Genomic DNA, 20,855 nt, shown 5'->3' with positions numbered 1-20,855 from the left:
ATTTTTTTTTTTTTTTCTCATGGATGGCATTAAAAAAAAAAAAACAAAAAAGGAAAGAAATATCCCTGAAAGAAATCCAAAAAAGAAAATCAATAGGTGTTACTTTGTAAAGTAATTGTGGTGTAAACGGGCCTCGAGAGAATGTACCATGTTCTGTCCAATAGGGGTGTACAGGGGGGGGGAGTGGAAGTGGTTAAAGAAGCGCTGTTTGTCCGGCTTATTTTTGAGGAGGTTATTTGGAGTCGGTGAAGCCGGCTGTAGATGGATTGAATTTGGTTTGGTTCAGCAGGGAGCGGCTGAATTTGGATCCATGTATGGGCAGGCTGCTTGTATTTCTTGTATGCGTTTTGTGGTTCTTGCTCAGTATGATATAATATATATAATTTTTATTTTTTTAGTGTGTGTGTATACATATATATATTTTTTTTTTTGGGGTGTGTATGTATGTATATGTGTGTATATGTATATATATGTATATATATATATATATATATATATAATTATTATTTTTTTTTTTTGTGTGTATAGAAATAATAATATAATATATATTATACATACACACCAAAAAATATATATATATATATATATATTAATTATATTATATTATTATTTCTATACACACAAAAAAAAGAAAAAAAAAAAAATATATATATATATATATATATATATATATATATATATATTTTTTTTTTTGGGTGTGTATGTATGTATGTATGTATATGTGTGTGTATATATATATTTTATATATTATTATTATTATTATTATTATTATTATTTCTATACACACAAAAAAAAAAAAAAAAATAAATTAAAAAAAAAAAAAAATATATATATAATATCTCTATGTATACACACACACACACACATACTAGAAAAATAAAAATTATATATATATATATTACATCATATCATACTGTGCACAAACCACACACACATATATAAATATAGATATATACTGTGTGTGTGTGTGTGTGTGTGTGTATATATATATATATATATATACACACACACACACACATTCCTCTCTAGTATGTGGATGGTGTGTACACAACAATAGCGCACTGCGGTGTCCGGGGTCGGAGGTCACGTGTGGTTCGGTGTGACTCTGTGCCGCACCTTCTCTCTGTTTTTAGAATTCTGAGCCGGGAGATCACTGTGAGGAAATTAGCCAATAAAAAAACCCCAATATATTTAAAAGGAAATCAGTCTCCGCCCCTTATTTGCACGCAGCGCCATCTTTGCGCCAAACTCTTCAGCAAATTTCTTCCTAATGCGTAAAATGTGATTGGCCCCTTTATAAATCGTCCTCCATTCCCGGGGTCGCATGGTTTGCTCGCCGTTTTGCGCTCACAGGTCGCAGCTTCCCTCTCCAGCTGTATGGCGGCCATGCTAAATTCTCACAGATGTTTGTGCGTGGGAACGGCGGTGTCCACCCGGACAGAGTGCAATAAATAACGCTGCTGTCATTGTAATAGGAAACGCACATGGTGGAGAGGTAACGGGCTGCCTTCATACCGTCCACTGAGGTCTGGAAAGAAGTCCGGGGTCCCCATGGTGGAGGGGTAATGGTCTTTTTCACTGGATGCATGCTTGTTAAATTCAGGACCTCAAAATGACTCATTATTATACACCCACCAGCAGGGGCTAACTGGCAACATTTGGCCCAGTGGGGGCAAGTAGAACCAGAGGCCCAGGGGGGCAAGTGGAGCCCAGGGGGAGCAAGTCACCGGCTGGGACTTATTTCTCCTCTTCATCAGGAATCCTTTAGGCATGTCTGTGGCGGAAGCGGTGCAGCCTTTTTGCGAGGCATCAGAGCTGCCTGGGGGGGCAGTTACCCCCCCCCCCCCCCCGCCCGCTGGCCCAGCCCTCCCCTGCTCACCGGCCACTTTATTAGGTACAAAAGGAGAAGGGATGTCCCCTTGTGCAGCACATCCGAGGAATTTTAAGAAGGTGAGTGGAGTGGCAACTTTAGCCTGGACTCTGACCAGGCCACGCCCCCAACATATTTGGCTCCACCCCCTGGAGCTGTCATGGGGATCAAAAATTCTGCGAATGTGCAGCACTAGGGGACACCCCCTATCCTTTTGAACCAACACAGGGGCCAAGACGGGACCCATCCCCCGCCGGCATTCCTAGCAGCAGTCGCTGAGGCACCTCTATGTATATTCCCCCCCCCCCCCCCCCCGTATATCCAGCCTGAGCTGACCACCCGCTTTATTAGGTACACCTTGCTAGTAGCAGGTTGGACCCCCATTTTGTCTTCATTCTTGGTGGCATAGATTCAACAAGGTGTTGGAAACTTTCCTCAGAGATTTTCCTCCATAGTGACATGATGGCATCACGCAGTTGCTGCAGATTTGTTGGCTGCACATCCATGATGCCAATCTCCCGTTCCACCACATCCCAAAGGTGCTCTATTGGATGAGATGTGGGGAGTGTGGAGGCCATTGGAGGACAGTGACCTCATTGTCATGGTGAAGAAACCAGTGGTGAGATGATTGGAGCTTTGTGACATGGGGCATTATCCTGCTGGGAGGAGCCATCAGAAGATGGGGACACTGTAGTCATAAAGGGATGGACATGGTTACCAACAATACTCAGGTAGGCTGTGGCTTTACCCCCCCCCCCCCCCCCACACACACCATTACACCACCAGCCTGAACCGGTGATACAAGGCAGGATGGATCCATGCACCAAATTCTCACCCTCCCCCATCTGAATGTCGCAGCTGAAATCCAGACTCATCAGACCAGGCAACGTTTTTCCAATCTTCTATTGTCCAATTTTGGTGATCCTGTGGAAATTGTAGCCTCAGTTTCCTGTTCTTAGCTGACAGGAGTGGCACCGGGTGTGGTTTTCTGCTGCTGTAGCCCATCTGCTTCAAGGTTGGATGTGTTGTGCGCTCAGAGATGGTATTCTGCATACCTTGGGTGTAATGAGGGGTTATTTGAGTTACTGTTGCCTTTCTATCATCTGGAACCAGTCTGCCCATTCTCCTCTGACCTCAGCAAGGCATTTTCCTCCACACAACTGCCGCTCACTGGATATTTTCTCTTTTTCCCACCATTCTCTGTAATCCCGAGAGATCCCAGAAATACTCAGACCGGCCGTCTGCCACCAACAATCATGCTACGTTCAAAGTCACTTAAAGCAGAACTACAGGCAAAACTTATTTTTTAATTTTGTATACAGCAAAGGAGGGTTATAACCCCTGTCATGTTTTCTTTCCTGCCATCTGTGTCCCCATTGCTGAGATTTCCCTTCACTTCCTGTCCCATAACCAAACAGGAAGTGAGAAGAAATACCTGCAAATGAAGTCAATAATTCCTTGGGGACCCCCCCCCCCACATGTCACCAGAACTAGTGTCCCCAGTGCTAAGATTTCCCTTCACTTCCTGTCCCATAACCAAACAGGAAGTGAGAAGAAATACCTGCAAATGAAGGGAATTCCTTAGGGACCCCCCCAGGTCACCAGAACTAGTGTCCCCAGTGCTAAGATTTCCCTTCACTTCCTGTCCCATAACCAAACAGGAAGTGAGAGGAAATACCTGCAAACGACCGGCCCGTCTGCCACCACCAACCATGCCACGTTCACAGTCACTTCACTCCCCTTTCTTCCCCATTCTGGTGCGCGGTTTGAACTTCAGCAAGTCGCCTTCACCGCGTCTAGATCCCTAAATGCATCGAGTTGCTGCCATGTGATTGGCTGATTAGAAATTTATGTTACCGCGCCATTGAAGAGGTGTACCTAATAAAGTGTCCGGAGGGTGTATATACCAGCTGTAGTCCCTGCTTAGTAATGCTGCGCTAATACAGTCTTCTCCATCTGTGGGTGACTTATCCTGCGCTCTCAGCAGCTGCTTAGGAAATGTGCTGACTGCACTGCCTGCTATACAGTTGGCCACCAGGGGGAGTATTTAAAGAATATTGATTTTTTTTTTATTTTTTTAGAAACTAGTTACATTGTATCTATGTACTCTATACAATGCTGTGTCTCTGGCAGTGGCTTGTCCACCCTCATAGTCAAACTCCACATTGCATTACCCCCCCCCCCCGTCAGCCCTTGTTACATAGTGATACGTTGTTATTGTTGTATGCTCTTGTTGCATGATCTTCCATGTTTCCAGGAATAACAAAGTAACACTTTCAATTATTTTTCTCGTTTTCAGGGGTTTCGGGAAACAAGGATTCCAGTGTCAAGGTAAGAAGATTTTCCATCCAAACATTTTAAATAAATGTTGCAGTTGCTGGTGCGCTGTCCAGGGTCACCACTTTGTGGGCGGTGCTTCAGAAGACCCAGCTGAGGACCTCACAGCGCCCTCTGATGGAGGTTCCTGTAGAACGAGGGTTGACCGCAGGGAAGCAGTGACAGGAAGAAGGTGACAGGTGCTCTTCCCTGTGACTGCTGCGGCCAATATTTGGGAGTCTTGTGTGTGGGGGGGGTTTTTATCTAATGAAGCGCTGGCTCCAGGCCCCGCAGGGAAGCAGTGACAGGAACAAGGTGACAGGTGCTCTTCCCTGCGACTACCGTGGTCAATATTTGGGAGTCTTGTGGGGGGGGGGGGGTGGTTTTTATCTGATGAAGCGCTGGCTCCAGAACCCGCAGGGAAGCAGTGACAGGAAGAAGGTGACAGGTGCTCTTCCCTGCGACTGCCATGGTCAATATTTGGGAGTCTTGTGGTGGGGGGGTTTATCTGATGAAGCGCTGGCTCCAGAACCCGCAGGGAAGCAGTGACAGGAAGAAGGTCACAGGTGCTCTTCCTTGCGACTGCCATGGTCAATATTTGGGAGTCTTGTGGGGGGGGGGGGTGATTTTTATCTGATGAAGCGCTGGCTCCAGGCCCCGCAGGGAAGCAATGACAGGAAGAAGGTGACCGGTGCTCTTCCCTGCGACTGCCACAGTCAATATTTGGGAGACTTGTGGAGGGGTTTATCTGATAAAGCGCTGGCTCCAGGCCCCGCAGGGAAGCAGTGACAGGAAGAAGGTCACAGGTGCTCTTCCCTGCGACTGCCATGGTCAATATTTGGGAGTCTTGTGGGGGCGGGGGGGGGGGTGATCTTTATCTGATAAAGCGTTGGCTCCAGGCCCCGCAGGCTAGCTTGTCGTGTTTATCATGCTGCGCCCGCCGCCTCCCACCCGCCATCCCAGGCCGCGTTTGTGCTCTGATCCGCGAGCAGAAAATTCCTTTATTGGTGGCGGCGCTGGTTGTGCGAGTAGGCGTAAGGAGAGGAAAGTCACTTGCTATTCACGGGGGGATCGCTTTCATGTAGCGCCACGTGTTTTCCCCTCTCTCGCTTCATGTTTTATCCATACGTCGCGGGGAGGACGCAGCGTGCATGTGCCACGGCCGCGCTGCATTTTTATGCTAAACGCAAATGATTAATTCAGCTTTCTGCTCCGAGGGGAAAACAAAAGAAGAAAGCTTCGTCTCCGGCAAGAACAGCCTACTCATTATATCGCTGTTCAGGAGAAAGTGGTTTTATGTCCGGTCCCGGTTCTTATAGGTTCAGTTATAGGGGGGCTGGGATCTTTGGGGGGTGTGCGCCCCTCTCTTGGCTGCATACCAATTCCAGGGTCGTGGCTGAAATGATTGGCCTGCCATAGCCGTCTATATAGTTCCCTCTGTACAGTGTGAAGCCAGGGGATCAGTATGGTGGATAGGCCCTGCTACTTCTCTTATATTGATCTGCCATAGCCGTCTATAAAGTTCCTGTGTCGGTCCTCCCCGTCCCTGGGAGTGAAAGACAGATACTTAATGGACACAGAATATGGTTTGGATTACTTTAAATGGGAGAGTAATATTTATCAACAATATCTCCTAAGAAATATGAAGATTTAATCCCACTTTACACTGTGAGACCTATAGCCTGTTGCCATGAAGTCTGTGACTCCTAAATAATCATAGCAATACGTAGATGTGTATTCCATGTACTTCAATGTAGGAGACAGACACACTGTCATTGGCAGTCTTGTCCTATTGTCTATGTATTGAGGTGGGATGTGTATTGTGGTGTCTGCCTGTCCCATTGTTAAATGTTAATGAGCCCAAATTGTCCTGTCTAGATCAGGGATCCTCAAACTGCAGCCCTCCAGCTGTTGCGGAACTACACATCCTATAAGGCATTGTAAAACTCTGACATTCACAGACATGACTAGGCATGATGGGAATTGTAGTTCCTGAACAACTGGAGGGCCATAGTTTGAAGACTCCTGGTCTAGATGGCCAGATAATTAGTTCAGGTCAATTCTGTTTCTGTATACAATTTCATCTGCATATGATAATGTAATCAGGCAGAGGGATTGTGTACACTGTGTGGGAGTGACTGAGTGTAAAACTCTGTTTTTATTGGATTGTGAATTTCATGTTCTGTTCCCCAGAAGGTCCACCTGGGCGGTAACCTTGTGGGGGAAAACTGTATAAAAGAGCAGCTGTACCATTAAACCTTGAGTTCTACTTCACCCTCAATCTAGAGTCCTGTTTCTTATTGGGGGAATCTGCTACAAGAGATTGCTATGCTCTTCATTCTCCCTTTGGTAATCACTGAGCTCTTGTAAGAGCTTGTTCCTGCTTCACACTCTCTGGGGAAAGAGAGGTTCATCCACTGCAACCTGGAGCCTTGTGGTGGGTAGGAGACGGTGAGACCCCAACCAAGCTGCGGCGGTTCGTGGGGTCTGCAGTGGTTATGGTGTATGGTGGAGTGCTTAGAGGCCTCGGTAAGCACTAAGAGCATCCGTCAATGGAGGTACCCAGTTGGGGTGCCGGTTGATCCCGTTACAGTTCCCTCTACAGTGTGAAGCCAGAGGATCAGTATGGTGGAAAGGCCCTGCTACTTCTCTTATATTGATCTGCCATAGCCGTCTATAAAGTTCCTGTGTCGGTACTCACCGTCACTGGGAGTGAAAGACAGATACCTGATACTTAATAGACACTGAGAATATGGTTTGGATTACTTCAAATGGTAGAGTAATATTTATCAACAATATCTCTCAAGAAAAATTAAAGATTTAATCCCACATTACACTGTGCGACCTATAGCCTGTTGCCATGAAGTCTGACTCCTAAATAATCATAGCAATACATAGATGTGTATTCCATGTACTTCAATGTAGGAGACGGACACACTGTCATTGGCAGTCTTGTCCTATTGTCTATGTATTGAGGTGGGATGTGTATTGTGTTAAGTCTGCCTACACCATTGTTAAATGCTAATGACCTCACATTGTTCTGTACAGATGGCTCGATAATAAGTTCAGGTTAATTCTATTTCGGTATACAATTTCATCTGCATATGATAATGTAATCAGGCAGAGGTGAGGGAGTGTGTACACTGTGTGGGAGTGACTGAGTGTAAAACTGTTTTTATTGGATTGTGAATTTCATGTCCTGTTCCCCACAAGGTCCACCTGGGCGGTAACCTTGTGGGGGAAAACTGTATAAAAGAGCAGCTGTACCATTAAACCTAGAGTGCTACTTCACCCTCAATCTAGAGTCCTTTCTCTTATTGGGGGAATCTGCTACAAGGGAATGCTGTGCTCTTCATACTCCCTTGGATAATCACTAAGCTCTTGTAAGAGCTTGTTCCTGCTTCACACTCTGGGGAAAGAGAGGTTCACCACTGGAACCTGGAGCCTTGTCGTAGGTCCAGGGTGGGTAGGTGACGGCGATACCCCAACCAAGCTACGGTGGTTTGTGGGTTCTGCAGGGGTTATGGTGTCTGGTGGAGTGTTTGGAGCCCTCGGGAAGCACTAGGAGCATCCATCAATTGAGGTACCCAGTCGGGGTGCCGGTTGATACCGTTACAGTTCCCTCTGTACAGTGTGATGCCAGAGTATCGGTATGGTGGAAAGGCCCTGCTACTTCTCTTATATTGATCTGCCATAGCGGTCTATATATTTCCCTCTGTACAGTGTGAAGCCGGAGGATCAGTATGGTGGATAGGCCCTGGTACTTCTCTTATGACAGATACACTTTTACGCTGGCCATACAATAGTAGAATTGTGTTAAAAAAATTTCATTTTAAGAATGTTTGTTTGATTTCTTTTAATTTTTTTTTTTTATTTTATGGTTCTTGGTTTCAAATCGATTGTTTGCTTGTTTGTTATTGACGGTGGTGATGAGAAAATATGAAGATGCGAATGGAAGACTTTTTTCCAAGGAATGACTTTTCTATCAGTGAATGTGGTTTCTACTTGGGAAGGTCCATTCATTCCAAAATTAAATGTTAATTCTTTAAATGCCGACCATCTCCTGGCCCTTTTTAAGAGTTATAAAAGCCAGGAGGCGGGCATTCAGGTCATGTGACCACTGTGATTGGCAGGCTCCTGATCACAAGCTTACAGATTCCCGATCACAAGCTTACGACAATACTTTTTCGGGATCCACCCACTATGCTCACCGACTGTCCAGCCTGGTGCTCCTGTGTGCGATGGAGGAGCTCTCTGCTCGGAGTAGCCTGAGGACTGAGCCATCAGCAGGCATGTGATTGGTCAGTTCCCGTCCTTGGAGCCAGTGGGAGCAGCTGCAGCATAGAGGCGAGTATGGATGTGTTTTTTGTTTTATTTATATACTGCAAACTTCACTTTTTCTTAAGTATATCTAAACCCCAGAACTACCATTGATCGCATTGCAGCCGGCACTTCAATGTGTTGGCTGCTTTAGTTTTCTGTTTTTCACAATTTTTTTTTTTTCCACTTGGTGATCCTGCCAGTAAATGACTTCCTGTTCTAGAATGACAACCATACTAAGCAGCATTGTCTCGCCCTAGGACAGAGAGGGGGTTGTAGTCCTCGTAGATAGCAGGGAACAATGCTGACTGATAACAGTCCTGAGGCGGAGAGCACAGAACATTATTCGCTCACAAGGCTTCAGGCCGGATGAAGAGACATTTTTTATTTTGCACTTAAACGATAAAATAAAACCCTTCCGATGCGATTATAACACCAAAATAGAGCAAGTGAGAGAAATGTGTGGTTTGCGCTGACATACACTGAAACCGTATTGCTGCAGGTGCAGTAATATGGCTGCAATCACCATAGACGGCTCTACAAGGTGAACACCGGGGGACGCATTCCTCTGACAGATATGTCAATGTTGTGCAATGATGAGACAATAAAGGTCACCATCAGTGGATGGAGAGATCAGATGCTGCTGAAGTCACTCCTCATAACTGGGAAAATTCCCAACTATCTTCAGCATTTCTATTGGCTCTTCCTCCCGCCTGTTGTATTGTAGAGTAACTGTTGGGCGGGACCACCAGGGCAGCCTGATCTGTGCCCACCAGGGCAGCCTCATTAGTACCCTCCAGTGTCCATCAGTGCAGCCTCATTAGTACCCTCCAGTGTCCATCAGTGCAGCCTCATTAGTACCCTCCAGTGTCCATCAGTGCAGCCTCATTGGTACCCTCCAGTGTCCTTCAGTGCAGCCTCATTAGTACCCTCCAGTGTCCATCAGTGCAGCCTCATTAGTACCCTCCAGTGTCCCTCAGTGCAGCCTCATTGGTACCCTCCAGTGTCCATCAGTGCAGCCTCATTGGTACCCTCCAGTGTCCATCAGTGCAGCCTCATTAGTACCCTCCAGTGTCCATCAGTGCAGCCTCATTAGTACCCTCCAGTGTCCATCAGTGCAGCCTCATTAGTACCCTCCAGTGTCCATCAGTGCAGCCTCCTCAGTACCCTCCAGTGTCCATCAGTGCAGCCTCATTGGTACCCTCCAGTGTCCATCAGTGCAGCCTCATTGGTACCCTCCAGTGTCCATCAGTGCAGCCTCATTGGTACCCTCCAGTGTCCATCAGTGCAGCCTCATTGGTACCCTCCAGTGTCCATCAGTGCAGCCTCATTGGTACCCTCCAGTGTCCATCAGTGCAGCCTCATTGGTACCCTGCAGTGTCCATCAGTGCAGCCTCATTGGTACCCTCCAGTGTCCATCAGTGCAGCCTCATTGGTACCCTCCAGTGTCCATCAGTGCAGCCTCATTCGTACCCTCCAGTGTCCATCAGTGCAGCCTCATTCGTACCCTCCAGTGTCCATCAGTGCAGCCTCATTGGTACCCTCCAGTGTCCATCAGTGCAGCCTCATTAGTACCCTCCAGTGTCCATCAGTGCAGCCTCCTCAGTACCCTCCAGTGTCCATCAGTGCAGCCTCATTGGTACCCTCCAGTGTCCATCAGTGCAGCCTCATTAGTATCCTCCAGTGTCCATCAGTGCAGCCTCATTGGTACCCTCCAGTGTCCATCAGTGCAGCCTCATTGGTACCCTCCAGTGTCCATCAGTGCAGCCTCATTGGTACCCTCCAGTGTCCATCAGTGCAGCCTCATTGGTACCCTCCAGTGTCCATCAGTGCAGCCTCATTCGTACCCTCCAGTGTCCATCAGTGCAGCCTCATTCGTACCCTCCAGTGTCCATCAGTGCAGCCTCATTCGTACCCTCCAGTGTCCATCAGTGCAGCCTCCTCAGTACCCTCCAGTGTCCATCAGTGCAGCCCCCCCCTCAGTCCCCACCAGTGCAGTCCCCACCAGCGCAGCCCCCCCTCATTCCCCACCAGTGCAGCCCCCCCCCCCCCCTCAGTCCCCACCAGTGCAAAAGAAAAATTACTTATTTGCAAACTTTTACAACAAAAACCAAGAAAGTTTTTTTTTTTTTTTTCTAAATTTTGTCTTTAATTTATTTATCAAAAAAAACAAGAAGAACCCCACCGGTGATTAAATACCACCAGAAAGAAAGCTCTGTGTGTCTAAAAAAAAAAAAAAAAAAAAAAAAAAAAAATGAAATATTCACATGAGTAGAGTGTAGAATGACCACTCAATTTTTATTCAAAGTGTGACAGCACTAAAAATTTGGCCTGGGCAGGAAGGGGGGTGGAAATGTCTGTCTGGTATTGAAGTGGTTAATATGAAGGGCCGCCCTGACCAATGGGAGGTGGGAAGGGCGTGGTCATATTTGACTATCATGTATCATTATATAACCTCTTAGTAACCAGATATGTTTGATATTTATTTGTGACTTTACTTTTGTATCGGAGGCAGATTTTTTTGTTGGTGGGGGTCACTAGGAGGCTGCGCCCCCCCCCCCTCCCCCCACAAAGTACTTTCCCTATTTGGGTAATGGAGATTAGTGGGGATTACAGGGGAATCGATCGCTAATTCATTGTCTCATGTAGCATTTGGCAATCGTGTTGTAGAATTTCAGTGCTCAGTAATCCCGGGTTTTATCCCATCCTCCGAGTCCGCGGCGCCAGGTGACCGCATGAACCTAGGGGACTGCTGGAGCTCCATCCTGATTGGTGGAGACCAATCCCAGAAACTCCCACCTTTTATATATGGAGGGCAAACCGCTAAATCCATATATAGGGAGATGTATTACCAGCCAAATAATTTGAATTTGTCTATCCAGTCCTGAAATTTACACAGCTCTGCTGCACTGCCCAGTCTGTCAAGGCAGACGACTTGATTTTTTTTTTCTGTGGTGCACTTAAGTAACACTTAGGTCTTGCCCCTCCCCCAGCTTGTGATTGGACAGTGAAAGTAGAAGGGGTATCGTTCATGGAACATGAAGCCCCCGTTGACATTGTGCCGATTTGGCATGCGATTTGTCATGTTGAATCGCATGTGAAATCGGAGCCTATAGCCGACACCGGTTCACACTGAGGGCGGGGGGTGAAATCAATCAGCTGAACGCGCACGATTTCAAACTCGCATGTCAGTGCGACTTCGGGGGGCGATTTGACAGAAATCTGTGCGGGTTCATGCACAGATGTCTATTGAAATCGCCAAAAGTAGTGCAGAAACTACTTTTGGTAATCGATGCGGCGCCGCAAAATCATGGTTGCACCAATTCGGACAGTGACGTTGGTGGCATTGGCATGCGATTTGACTTGTCAAATCTGCTTGATCTGAAAGGGGGGCTTAATGTTCCATGAACGACACCCCGAAACAGAGTGCAAAATGCAGTGAGCTTGCCAGAATCGCATCGCATGGCTGTTCACACCCTTTCAATGCGATTTGGATGCAGGGAAAAAAGGGTCCACATTTGCACAAAAATATTGTAGGACCCTTTTTTACCCCCCCCCCCCCCCCGCACCTAAATCCTATCGCATGAGTGTGAACAGCTATGTGATACGATTCTGGCAAGCATTGCATTGTGGGAAAGTGGGAGTTACTAAAATAGCAGAGAGGTGATTTTTAGCTAAAAACGCACTACAAAGCTACCGGCGTTTTTTATAACGTCCCGTGTGCATGAGGCCTAAAGGGTAACTCTAAAAAAAAAACAAATGATATGTGTACAATTGTGCTACAACTCCCATTGTAAAGGAATGTTATTGGAAACAATCGTTGATTTTCAATCTGCAGCCGCTGTCATTTCCTGTAAAATTCAATATGGCCGCCTGGAGGCGCTCTGTATAAAGTTTTTTTTACGGAGCGCCCCCCCCCTTCCCAAGGAAATGTCACTTCCTGCTTGCGTGATTGGCTCACTGATTTTCCCAGAAGTCTGCATTTTGCATTTTAATGAGTGAAATAAGTATTTGATCCCCTATCAATCAGCAAGATTTCTGGCTCCCAGGTGTCTTCTATACAGGTAACAAGCTGAGATTAGGAGGATTCTCTTAAAGGGAGTGCTCCTAATCTCAGCTTGTTACCTGTATAGAAGACACCTGTCCACAGAAGCAACCAATCAGATTCCAATCTCTCCACCATGGCCAAGACCAAAGAGCTGTCCAAGGATGTCAGGGAGAAGATTGTAGACCTACACAAGGCTGGAATGGGCTATAAGACCATCGCCAAGCAGCTTGGTGAGAGGTGACAACAGTTGGTACGATTATTCACAAATGGAAGAAACACAAAATAACTGTCAGTCTCCTCAGTCTGGGGCTCCATGGAAGATCTCACCTCGTGGAGGTTCAATGATGATAACGGTGAGGAATCAGCCCAGAGCTACACGGGAGAATCTTATCAATGATTTCAAGGCAGCTGGGACCATAGTCACCAAGAGAACAATTGGTAACACACTACGCCGTGAAGGACTGAAATCCTGCAGCGCCCGCAAGGTCCCCCTGCTCAGGAAATCACATGTACAGCCCGTCTGATGTTTGCTAATGAACATCTGAATGATTCAGAGGAGAACTTGGTGAAAGTGTTGTGGTCAGGGGAGACCAAAATCAAGCTCTTTGGCATCAACTCGCTGTGTTTGGAGGAGGAGGAGAAATGCTGCCTATGACCCCAAGCACACCAACCCAACCGTCCAACATGGAGGTGGAAATATTATGCTTTGGGGGTGTTTTTTCTGCTAAGAGGACAACTTCACCGCATCAAAGGGACGATGGACGGGGCCATGTACCATCAAATCTTGGGTGAGAACCTCTTTCCCTCAGCCATGGCAATGAAAATGGGTCATGGATGGGAATTCCAGCATGACAATGACCCAAAAGAGTGGCTCAAGAAGAAGCACATTAGGGTCCTGGATTTGCCTAGTCAGTCTCCAGACCTTAATCCCATAGAAAATATGTGGAGGGAGCTGAGGGTTCGAGTTACCAAACATCAGCCTCCAAACCTTAATGACTTGGAGAGAATCTGCAAAGATGAGTGGGAAAAAAATCCCTCCTGAGATGTGTGCAAACCTGGTGGCCAACTACAAGAAATGTCTGACCTCTGTGATTGCCAACAAGGGTTTCTCCACCAACTACTAAGGGGTCAAATACTTATTTCACTCATTAAAATGCAAATCAATTTATAACTTTGATACACATTGTATCTCCTCTCCTGTGTGGCGATACGTCGGATCTCCTCTCCTGTGTGGCGATACGTCGGATCTCCTCTCCTGTGTGGCGATACGTCGGATCTCCTCTCCTGTGTGGCGATACGTCGGATCTCCTCTCCTGTGTGGCGATACGTCGGATCTCCTCTCCTGTGTGGCGATACGTCGGATCTCCTCTCCTGTGTGGCGATACGTCGGATCTCCTCTCCTGTGTGGCGATACGTCGGATCTCCTCTCCTGTGTGGCGATACGTCGGATCTCCTCTCCTGTGTGGCGATACGTCGGATCTCCTCTCCTGTGTGGCGATACGTCGGATCTCCTCTCCTGTGTGGCGATACGTCGGATCTCCTCTCCTGTGTGGCGATACGTCGGATCTCCTCTCCTGTGTGGCGATACGTCGGATCTCCTCTCCTGTGTGGCGATACGTCGGATCTCCTCTCCTGTGTGACGATACGTCGTATCTCCTCTCCTGTGTGGCGATACGTCGGATCTCCTCTCCTGTGTGGCGATACGTCGGATCTCCTCTCCTGTGTGACGATACGTCGGATCTCCTCTCCTGTGTGGCGATACGTCGGATCTCCTCTCCTGTGTGGCGATACATTGTATCGCTGTTAGTTGCTGTGATCACAGGAGAGGTAATTAGCGGTGACGGTGAGAAGATTTCAGTTCTGGATTTCCACCATTAATATTCACCAGTCTCAGAATTTGGGGTGACGCAGGAAGCGCGGTCGCTGCGTCTCATAGGACGAGGAGATGAAGACTCTCATAATTTTGGAGATAAATGACGCCCACGCCGCTCCCTATTAGTTAAAGATCTCCCTGACAATTATTCATGATGCGTGATTGCTAATTAGTGCGTTTAATGAGACGGGAAGGATTGGAGTCGCAGCCGGCGCTGGGATAGAGCGCTGGGATTGGTGGAGGGTGATAGACGAGCGTCTTCTCTCTGTCCAGGCTGATTGATTCTAATGGGTTTTCATTTCATCCGGTCTCTCCCAGGAGAACATAAATATGTATAGAAATCCTACTTACCATATCAAACACCCGGGGGGGGGGGGGGGGGGGCACCGCGACCGCCGTCACCATCAGCCACATACCGCCGATAGTCCTCTGTACAGTTCATAAAGATGTGACTTTATCTGTCGTTTTCATCAATGACTTGTATATCCATTATTAGAGTTCTGTCCATCCAGCCCTGAGATTTGTACAGCTCTGCAACATATCCATCACTTTGCTTGGCAGGACAGAACAGATCTGAAAGGAGCAGCAGAAGACTGATGAGCTCATCTCTCTGTCACTCTGCTCTCTCCTCTTGCACTGCTGTGCACCCCATTGGCTCCCGTTGCTGCTCATGGTCTGAGCTCTGCTGTACAGGCCCAGCAGTCGGTTGATGGCTCACAATATGGAAGCCACCTGGGTGATGGTGAGAAGAAGTCAATGTGATGAATGAGTACATGAGCTGCTGATACATGTAAGGGGGGCTCCCGCCTAGCTCTGCAGCCCCCCAATAGATGAGGGGGATGGTTTATATTGATGTACAGAGTTGAGTATCCCCGGGTCTGCGTCTGCTGCGGGGGGTGTGATGGAGATGGTACGTTCTCTCACAGGATGCTGTAGGGGGTTCCCCTAACCTAATAGAAACCCATAGAAGTCATCTCTTTCAGGTTTCATAATGTGATTCATGTGACGGCCCTGTGGGGGGGGGGAGGGGGAGGGTGCGATACGCCTGAATGGTGCAAAACATCGGTCTCCTCCGGGTGGAACCTTCCATCTAGGCTGCAGCCATGGCATCATTGATGGACTGCTGCATGTACCAGGACTCTTTACATCAGCGTTTCTTACCCCTTTTACAGTGGCGGTGCCCTTTAAACCCCATTATATCAGAGGTCTTCTCCATCGTATTAGAGGTCCCCCCCTCTTCACATCAAAGGGCCCCCCGTGATATCAAATTCCTCCCCCTCACATCAGAGGGCCCCCCATCACATCAGTGGTGCACTCGATCATATCAGAGGTGCCCCCCTTTGCATCAGAGGTGCCCCCTTCACATCAGAGATCAGAGGTGCCCCCCTTCACATCAGAGGTGCCCCCTTCACATCAGAGATCAGAGGTGCCCCCATCAACCCCCCTCTATCATATCAGACGTGCCCCCATGATGTCAAATTCCTCCCCATCACATCAGTGGTCCCCCAGTCACATCGAAGGGTTCCCCCCCATCACATCGGAGGTCCTCCCCCCCCATCACATCGGAGGTCCTCTCCCCCCATCACATCGGAGGTCCTCTCCCCCCCCATCACATCGGAGGTCCTCTCCCCCCCCATATCACATCAGAGGTCCTCTCCCCCCCCTTATCACATCGGAGGTCCTCTCCCCCCCCCTTATCACATCGGAGGTCCTCTCCCCCCCCTTATCACATCGGAGGTCCTCTCCCCCCCTTATCACATTGGAGGTCCTCTCCCCCCCCTTATCACATCGGAGGTCCTCTCCCCCCCCCTTATCACATCGGAGGTCCTCTCCCCCCCCTTATCACATCGGAGGTCCTCTCCCCCCCCTTATCACATCGGAGGTCCTCTCCCCCCCTTATCACATCGGAGGTCCTCTCCCCCCCCTTATCACATCGGAGGTCCTCTCCCCCCCCTTATCACATCGGAGGTCCTCTCCCCCCCCTTATCACATCGGAGGTCCTCTCCCCCCCCTTATCACATCGGAGGTCCTCTCCCCCCCCTTATCACATCGGAGGTCCTCTCCCCCCCCTTATCACATCGGAGGTCCTCTCCCCCCCCTTATCACATCGGAGGTCCTCTCCCCCCCCTTATCACATCGGAGGTCCTCTCCCCCCCCTTATCACATCGGAGGTCCTCTCCCCCCCCCTTATCACATCGGAGGTCCTCGCCCCCCCATCACATCGGAGGTCCTCGCCCCCCCATCACATCGGAGGTCCTCGCCCCCCCATCACATCGGAGGTCCCCCCCATCACATTAGAGGTCCTCCCTCCCCCCATCACATTAGAGGTCCCCCCCCCCCCCCATCACATTAGAGGTCCTCTCTCCCCCCCCATCACATTAGAGGTCCTCTCTCCCCCCCCATCACATTAGAGGTCCTCTCTCTCCCCCCATCACATTAGAGGTCCTCTCTCCCCCCCCCCCATCACATTAGAGGTCCTCTCTCCCCCCCCCCATCACATTAGAGGTCCTCTCCCCCCCCATCACATTAGAGGTCCTCTCCCCCCCCATCACATTAGAGGTCCTCTCCCCCCCCATCACATTAGAGGTCCTCTCCCCCCCCATCACATTAGAGGTCCTCTCCCCCCCCCCCATCACATTAGAGGTCCTCTCTCCCCCCCCCCATCACATTAGAGGTCCTCTTCCCCCCCATCACATTAGAGGTCCTCTCTCCCCCCCCCATCACATTAGAGGTCCTCTCTCTCCCCCCCCATCACATTAGAGGTCCTCTCCCCCCCCCATCACATTAGAGGTCCTCTCTCCCCCCCCCATCACATTAGAGGTCCTCTCTCCCCCCCATCACATTAGAGGTCCTCTCTCTCCCCCCCCCCCCCCATCACATCAGAGGTCCTTTTCTTCCCCCCCCCATCACATTAGGGGTCCTTTTCCCACCCCATCATATCAGAGGTCCCTTCAGGTTGGAGGCCCCATAACATCCGAACGCTCGTTTACATGGGAAACCCATCCCCCCCCCCCCTCGGGATAACTTGGTCCCATGCTCGTGGAACCACAGGGCAACCCAGACAGCACCTTGGAGGAGAAACACTGATTTACTTTGTGATAGTAGAGGAGGTGTGGCCTATTCTCTCCTGTATCTTGCTCTGGTCCTGTTCACACTGCAGCACTGGAAAGCAGCTTAGACCAGTTTTCTGAGAATCAGACTTCTTTACTGTAAGAGCAGTGCAATTCGATTCTCTGCTGTAAGGACAAGAATGCATTCTCGAAAGTAAGGGTGACAAGGCTTCATTTACTGTAAGGTCAGGAAGACTGGATTTTCTACTGTAAGGAAAGTAAGGCTTGATTCTTTACAGTCAGGGCAGTAAGGCCTAATTCTCTACTGTAACAGAGGTGATGATTCATTGTCCGCCATACTGTGTTTTCCACTACATAAAAAATGCATACGGCTCTTTTTTTGTTTTTGTTTGTCAGATTTGATCCAGCTTATCAAAACTTGAATGTTTGACCCCATGGCCTAGTGTCACATGTGGTGCGCCTTCGGTGTTCCGCCATGGGGTTTGGCACAGGTCAGTCTCTGCAGAGACATTATTGCACCTACACATGCGTGGATTGAAGTGTCAGTGTGGGGTTAATGTACAGAGCGCGGCCCTGCGTCCCCGTCCCACGTCTTGTGCTCTGCAGGCTTCGGGGACTCTGGGATCGCTCTTTCCTGCTTGGCAGCCGTGCCAATTTCTCTGAATTGTGACCTTTAGAAAGTATTTGCCTTTCCTCCTTATTTATATTTAGCCCTCCTTCAAGAACTTTAGAAACTTTCAGACTCGCCTACAAGGGGAAAGGAGGAGAGGAGTCACTGCCTCTATCACCCAACCTGAAACTACAACCCCCCCCCCCATCCCCCCCTACCGCACACAGGGATCTCACAGCATCGTGTTTTCCACCGTTCTCATCTATCTACAACCCACATCAATAATGTCTGACTGCGCCACCGCCATCTGCACCACCGCCATCTGCACCACCGCCATCTGCACCCCGCCTAAAGGAGCAACACCTTTCTTATTCTTTACTCTTTCTTTTCTCTCTCTTTTTATTTCTCTCACTTTTTCTTCTTTGATCTTCTTCTTTCTCCTTTCTTCTTTTTTCTTCGATCTTTTCTTTCTTTCTTTCTTCTCTGATTTTCTTTTTCTTATTCCCTCCTTTCTCTTTTTTTCTCATCTTTCTCCTTTTCTTTCCCTTCTCTCTTTTTTTTTTTTTTTTCTTCCATCCCCCTCTGTTTTTTTTTTTTTTTTCATTTTCTCTCTGTCTGTCTCTCTCTCGCTCTCTGTCTGTCTCTCTCTCGCTCTCTGTCTGTCTCTCTCGCTCTCTGTCTGTCTCTCTCTCGCTCTCTGTCTGTCTCTCTCTCGCTCTCTGTCTGTCTCTCTCTCGCTCTCTGTCTGTCTCTCTCTCGCTCTCTGTCTGTCTCTCTCTCGCTCTCTGTCTGTCTCTCTCTCGCTCTCTGTCTGTCTCTCTCTCGCTCTCTCTGTCTCTCTCGCTCTCTGTCTGTCTCTCTCTCGCTCTCTGTCTGTCTCTCTCTCGCTCTCTGTCTGTCTCTCTCTCGCTCTCTGTCTGTCTCTCTCGGCCTCTTTCTTTTATTTATCTCGCTTTTTCTCCTTTATTTCTTTCTTTTTCTTCTCTGATCTTCTTCTTCTTCTTCGTATCCGATCTTCTTATCCGATCTTCTTATCCAATCATCTTTCTTCCTCCTCCTCCTTCTTCTTCCTCCTCTTTCTTTCTTTCTTTCTTTCTTTCTTTCTTTCTTTCTTTCTTTCTTTCTTTCTTTCTTTCTTTCTTTCTTTCTTTCTTTCTTTCGTGATCTTCTTTCCTTCTTTCTTTCGTGATCTTTCTTTCTTTCTTTCTTTCGTGATCTTTCTTTCTTTCTTTCGTGATCTTCTTTCCTTCTTTCTTTCGTGATCTTCTTTCTTTCTTTCGTGATCTTCTTTCCTTCTTTCTTTCGTGATCTTCTTTCTTTCTTTCTTTCGTGATCTTCTTTCTTTCTTTCTTTCTTTCGTGATCTTCTTTCTTTCTTTCTTTCTTTCTTTCTTTCTTTCTTTCTTTCTTTCTTTCTTTCTTTCTTTCTTTCTTGATCTTCTTTCTTGATCTTCTTTCTTTCTTTCTTGATCTTCTTTCTTTCTTTCTTGATCTTTCTTTCTTGATCTTTCTTTCTTGATCTTTCTTTCTTTCTTGATCTTTCTTTCTTTCTTGATCTTTCTTGATCTTTCTTGATCTTTCTTGATCTTTCTTTCTTTCTTTCTTTCTTTCTTTCTTTCTTTCTTTCTTTCTTTCTTGATCTTTCTTTCTTGATCTTTCTTTCTTTCTTGATCTTTCTTTCTTTCTTGATCTTTCTTGATCTTTCTTGATCTTTCTTGATCTTTCTTGATCTTTCTTGATCTTTCTTTCTTTCTTGATCTTTCTTTCTTTCTTTCTTTCTTTCTTTCTTTCTTTCTTTCTTTCTTTCTTTCTTTCTTTCTTTCTTTCTTTCTTTCTTTCTTTCTTTCTTTCTTTCTTTCGTGATCTTCTTTCCTTCTTTCTTTCGTGATCTTTCTTTCTTTCTTTCTTTCGTGATCTTTCTTTCTTTCTTTCGTGATCTTCTTTCCTTCTTTCTTTCGTGATCTTCTTTCTTTCTTTCGTGATCTTCTTTCCTTCTTTCTTTCGTGATCTTCTTTCTTTCTTTCTTTCGTGATCTTCTTTCTTTCTTTCTTTCTTTCGTGATCTTCTTTCTTTCTTTCTTTCTTTCTTTCTTTCTTTCTTTCTTTCTTTCTTTCTTTCTTTCTTGATCTTCTTTCTTGATCTTCTTTCTTTCTTTCTTGATCTTCTTTCTTTCTTTCTTGATCTTTCTTTCTTGATCTTTCTTTCTTGATCTTTCTTTCTTTCTTGATCTTTCTTTCTTTCTTGATCTTTCTTGATCTTTCTTGATCTTTCTTGATCTTTCTTTCTTTCTTTCTTTCTTTCTTTCTTTCTTTCTTTCTTTCTTTCTTTCTTTCTTTCTTTCTTTCTTTCTTTCTTTCTTGATCTTTCTTTCTTGATCTTTCTTTCTTTCTTGATCTTTCTTTCTTTCTTGATCTTTCTTGATCTTTCTTGATCTTTCTTGATCTTTCTTGATCTTTCTTGATCTTTCTTTCTTTCTTGATCTTTCTTTCTTTCTTTCTTTCTTTCTTTCTTTCTTTCTTTCTTTCTTTCTTTCTTTCTTTCTTTCTTTCTTTCTTTCTTGATCTTTCTTTCTTGATCTTTCTTTCTTTCTTTCTTTCTTGATCTTTCTTGATCTTTCTTTCTTGATCTTTCTTTCTTTCTTTCTTTCTTGATCTTTCTTTCTTTCTTTCTTTCTTGATCTTTCTTTCTTTCTTTCTTTCTTGATCTTTCTTTCTTTCTTTCTTTCTTGATCTTTCTTTCTTTCTTTCG

The 20,855-nt window shown here is 46.8% G+C and overlaps 1 protein-coding gene across 1 annotated transcript in view; it reads left to right on the top strand.

Moving 5' to 3' along the window:
- PRKCA (protein kinase C alpha) overlaps positions 1–20,855 on the top strand; it is a 425,544-nt gene that overhangs the window by 13,041 nt on the left and 391,648 nt on the right. Inside the window, exon 2 of the mRNA XM_082272110.1 lies at positions 4,170–4,201. Coding sequence (XP_082128236.1) covers positions 4,170–4,201 — 32 coding nt within the window. The remainder of the gene's footprint in view (positions 1–4,169; positions 4,202–20,855) is intronic.

Source organism: Pelophylax lessonae, assembly GCF_965119305.1.
Source record: "Pelophylax lessonae genome assembly, chromosome: 11".
Classification (NCBI taxonomy): Eukaryota; Metazoa; Chordata; class Amphibia; order Anura; family Ranidae; genus Pelophylax; species Pelophylax lessonae.
This window is presented reverse-complemented; position numbering and strand designations above follow the sequence as displayed.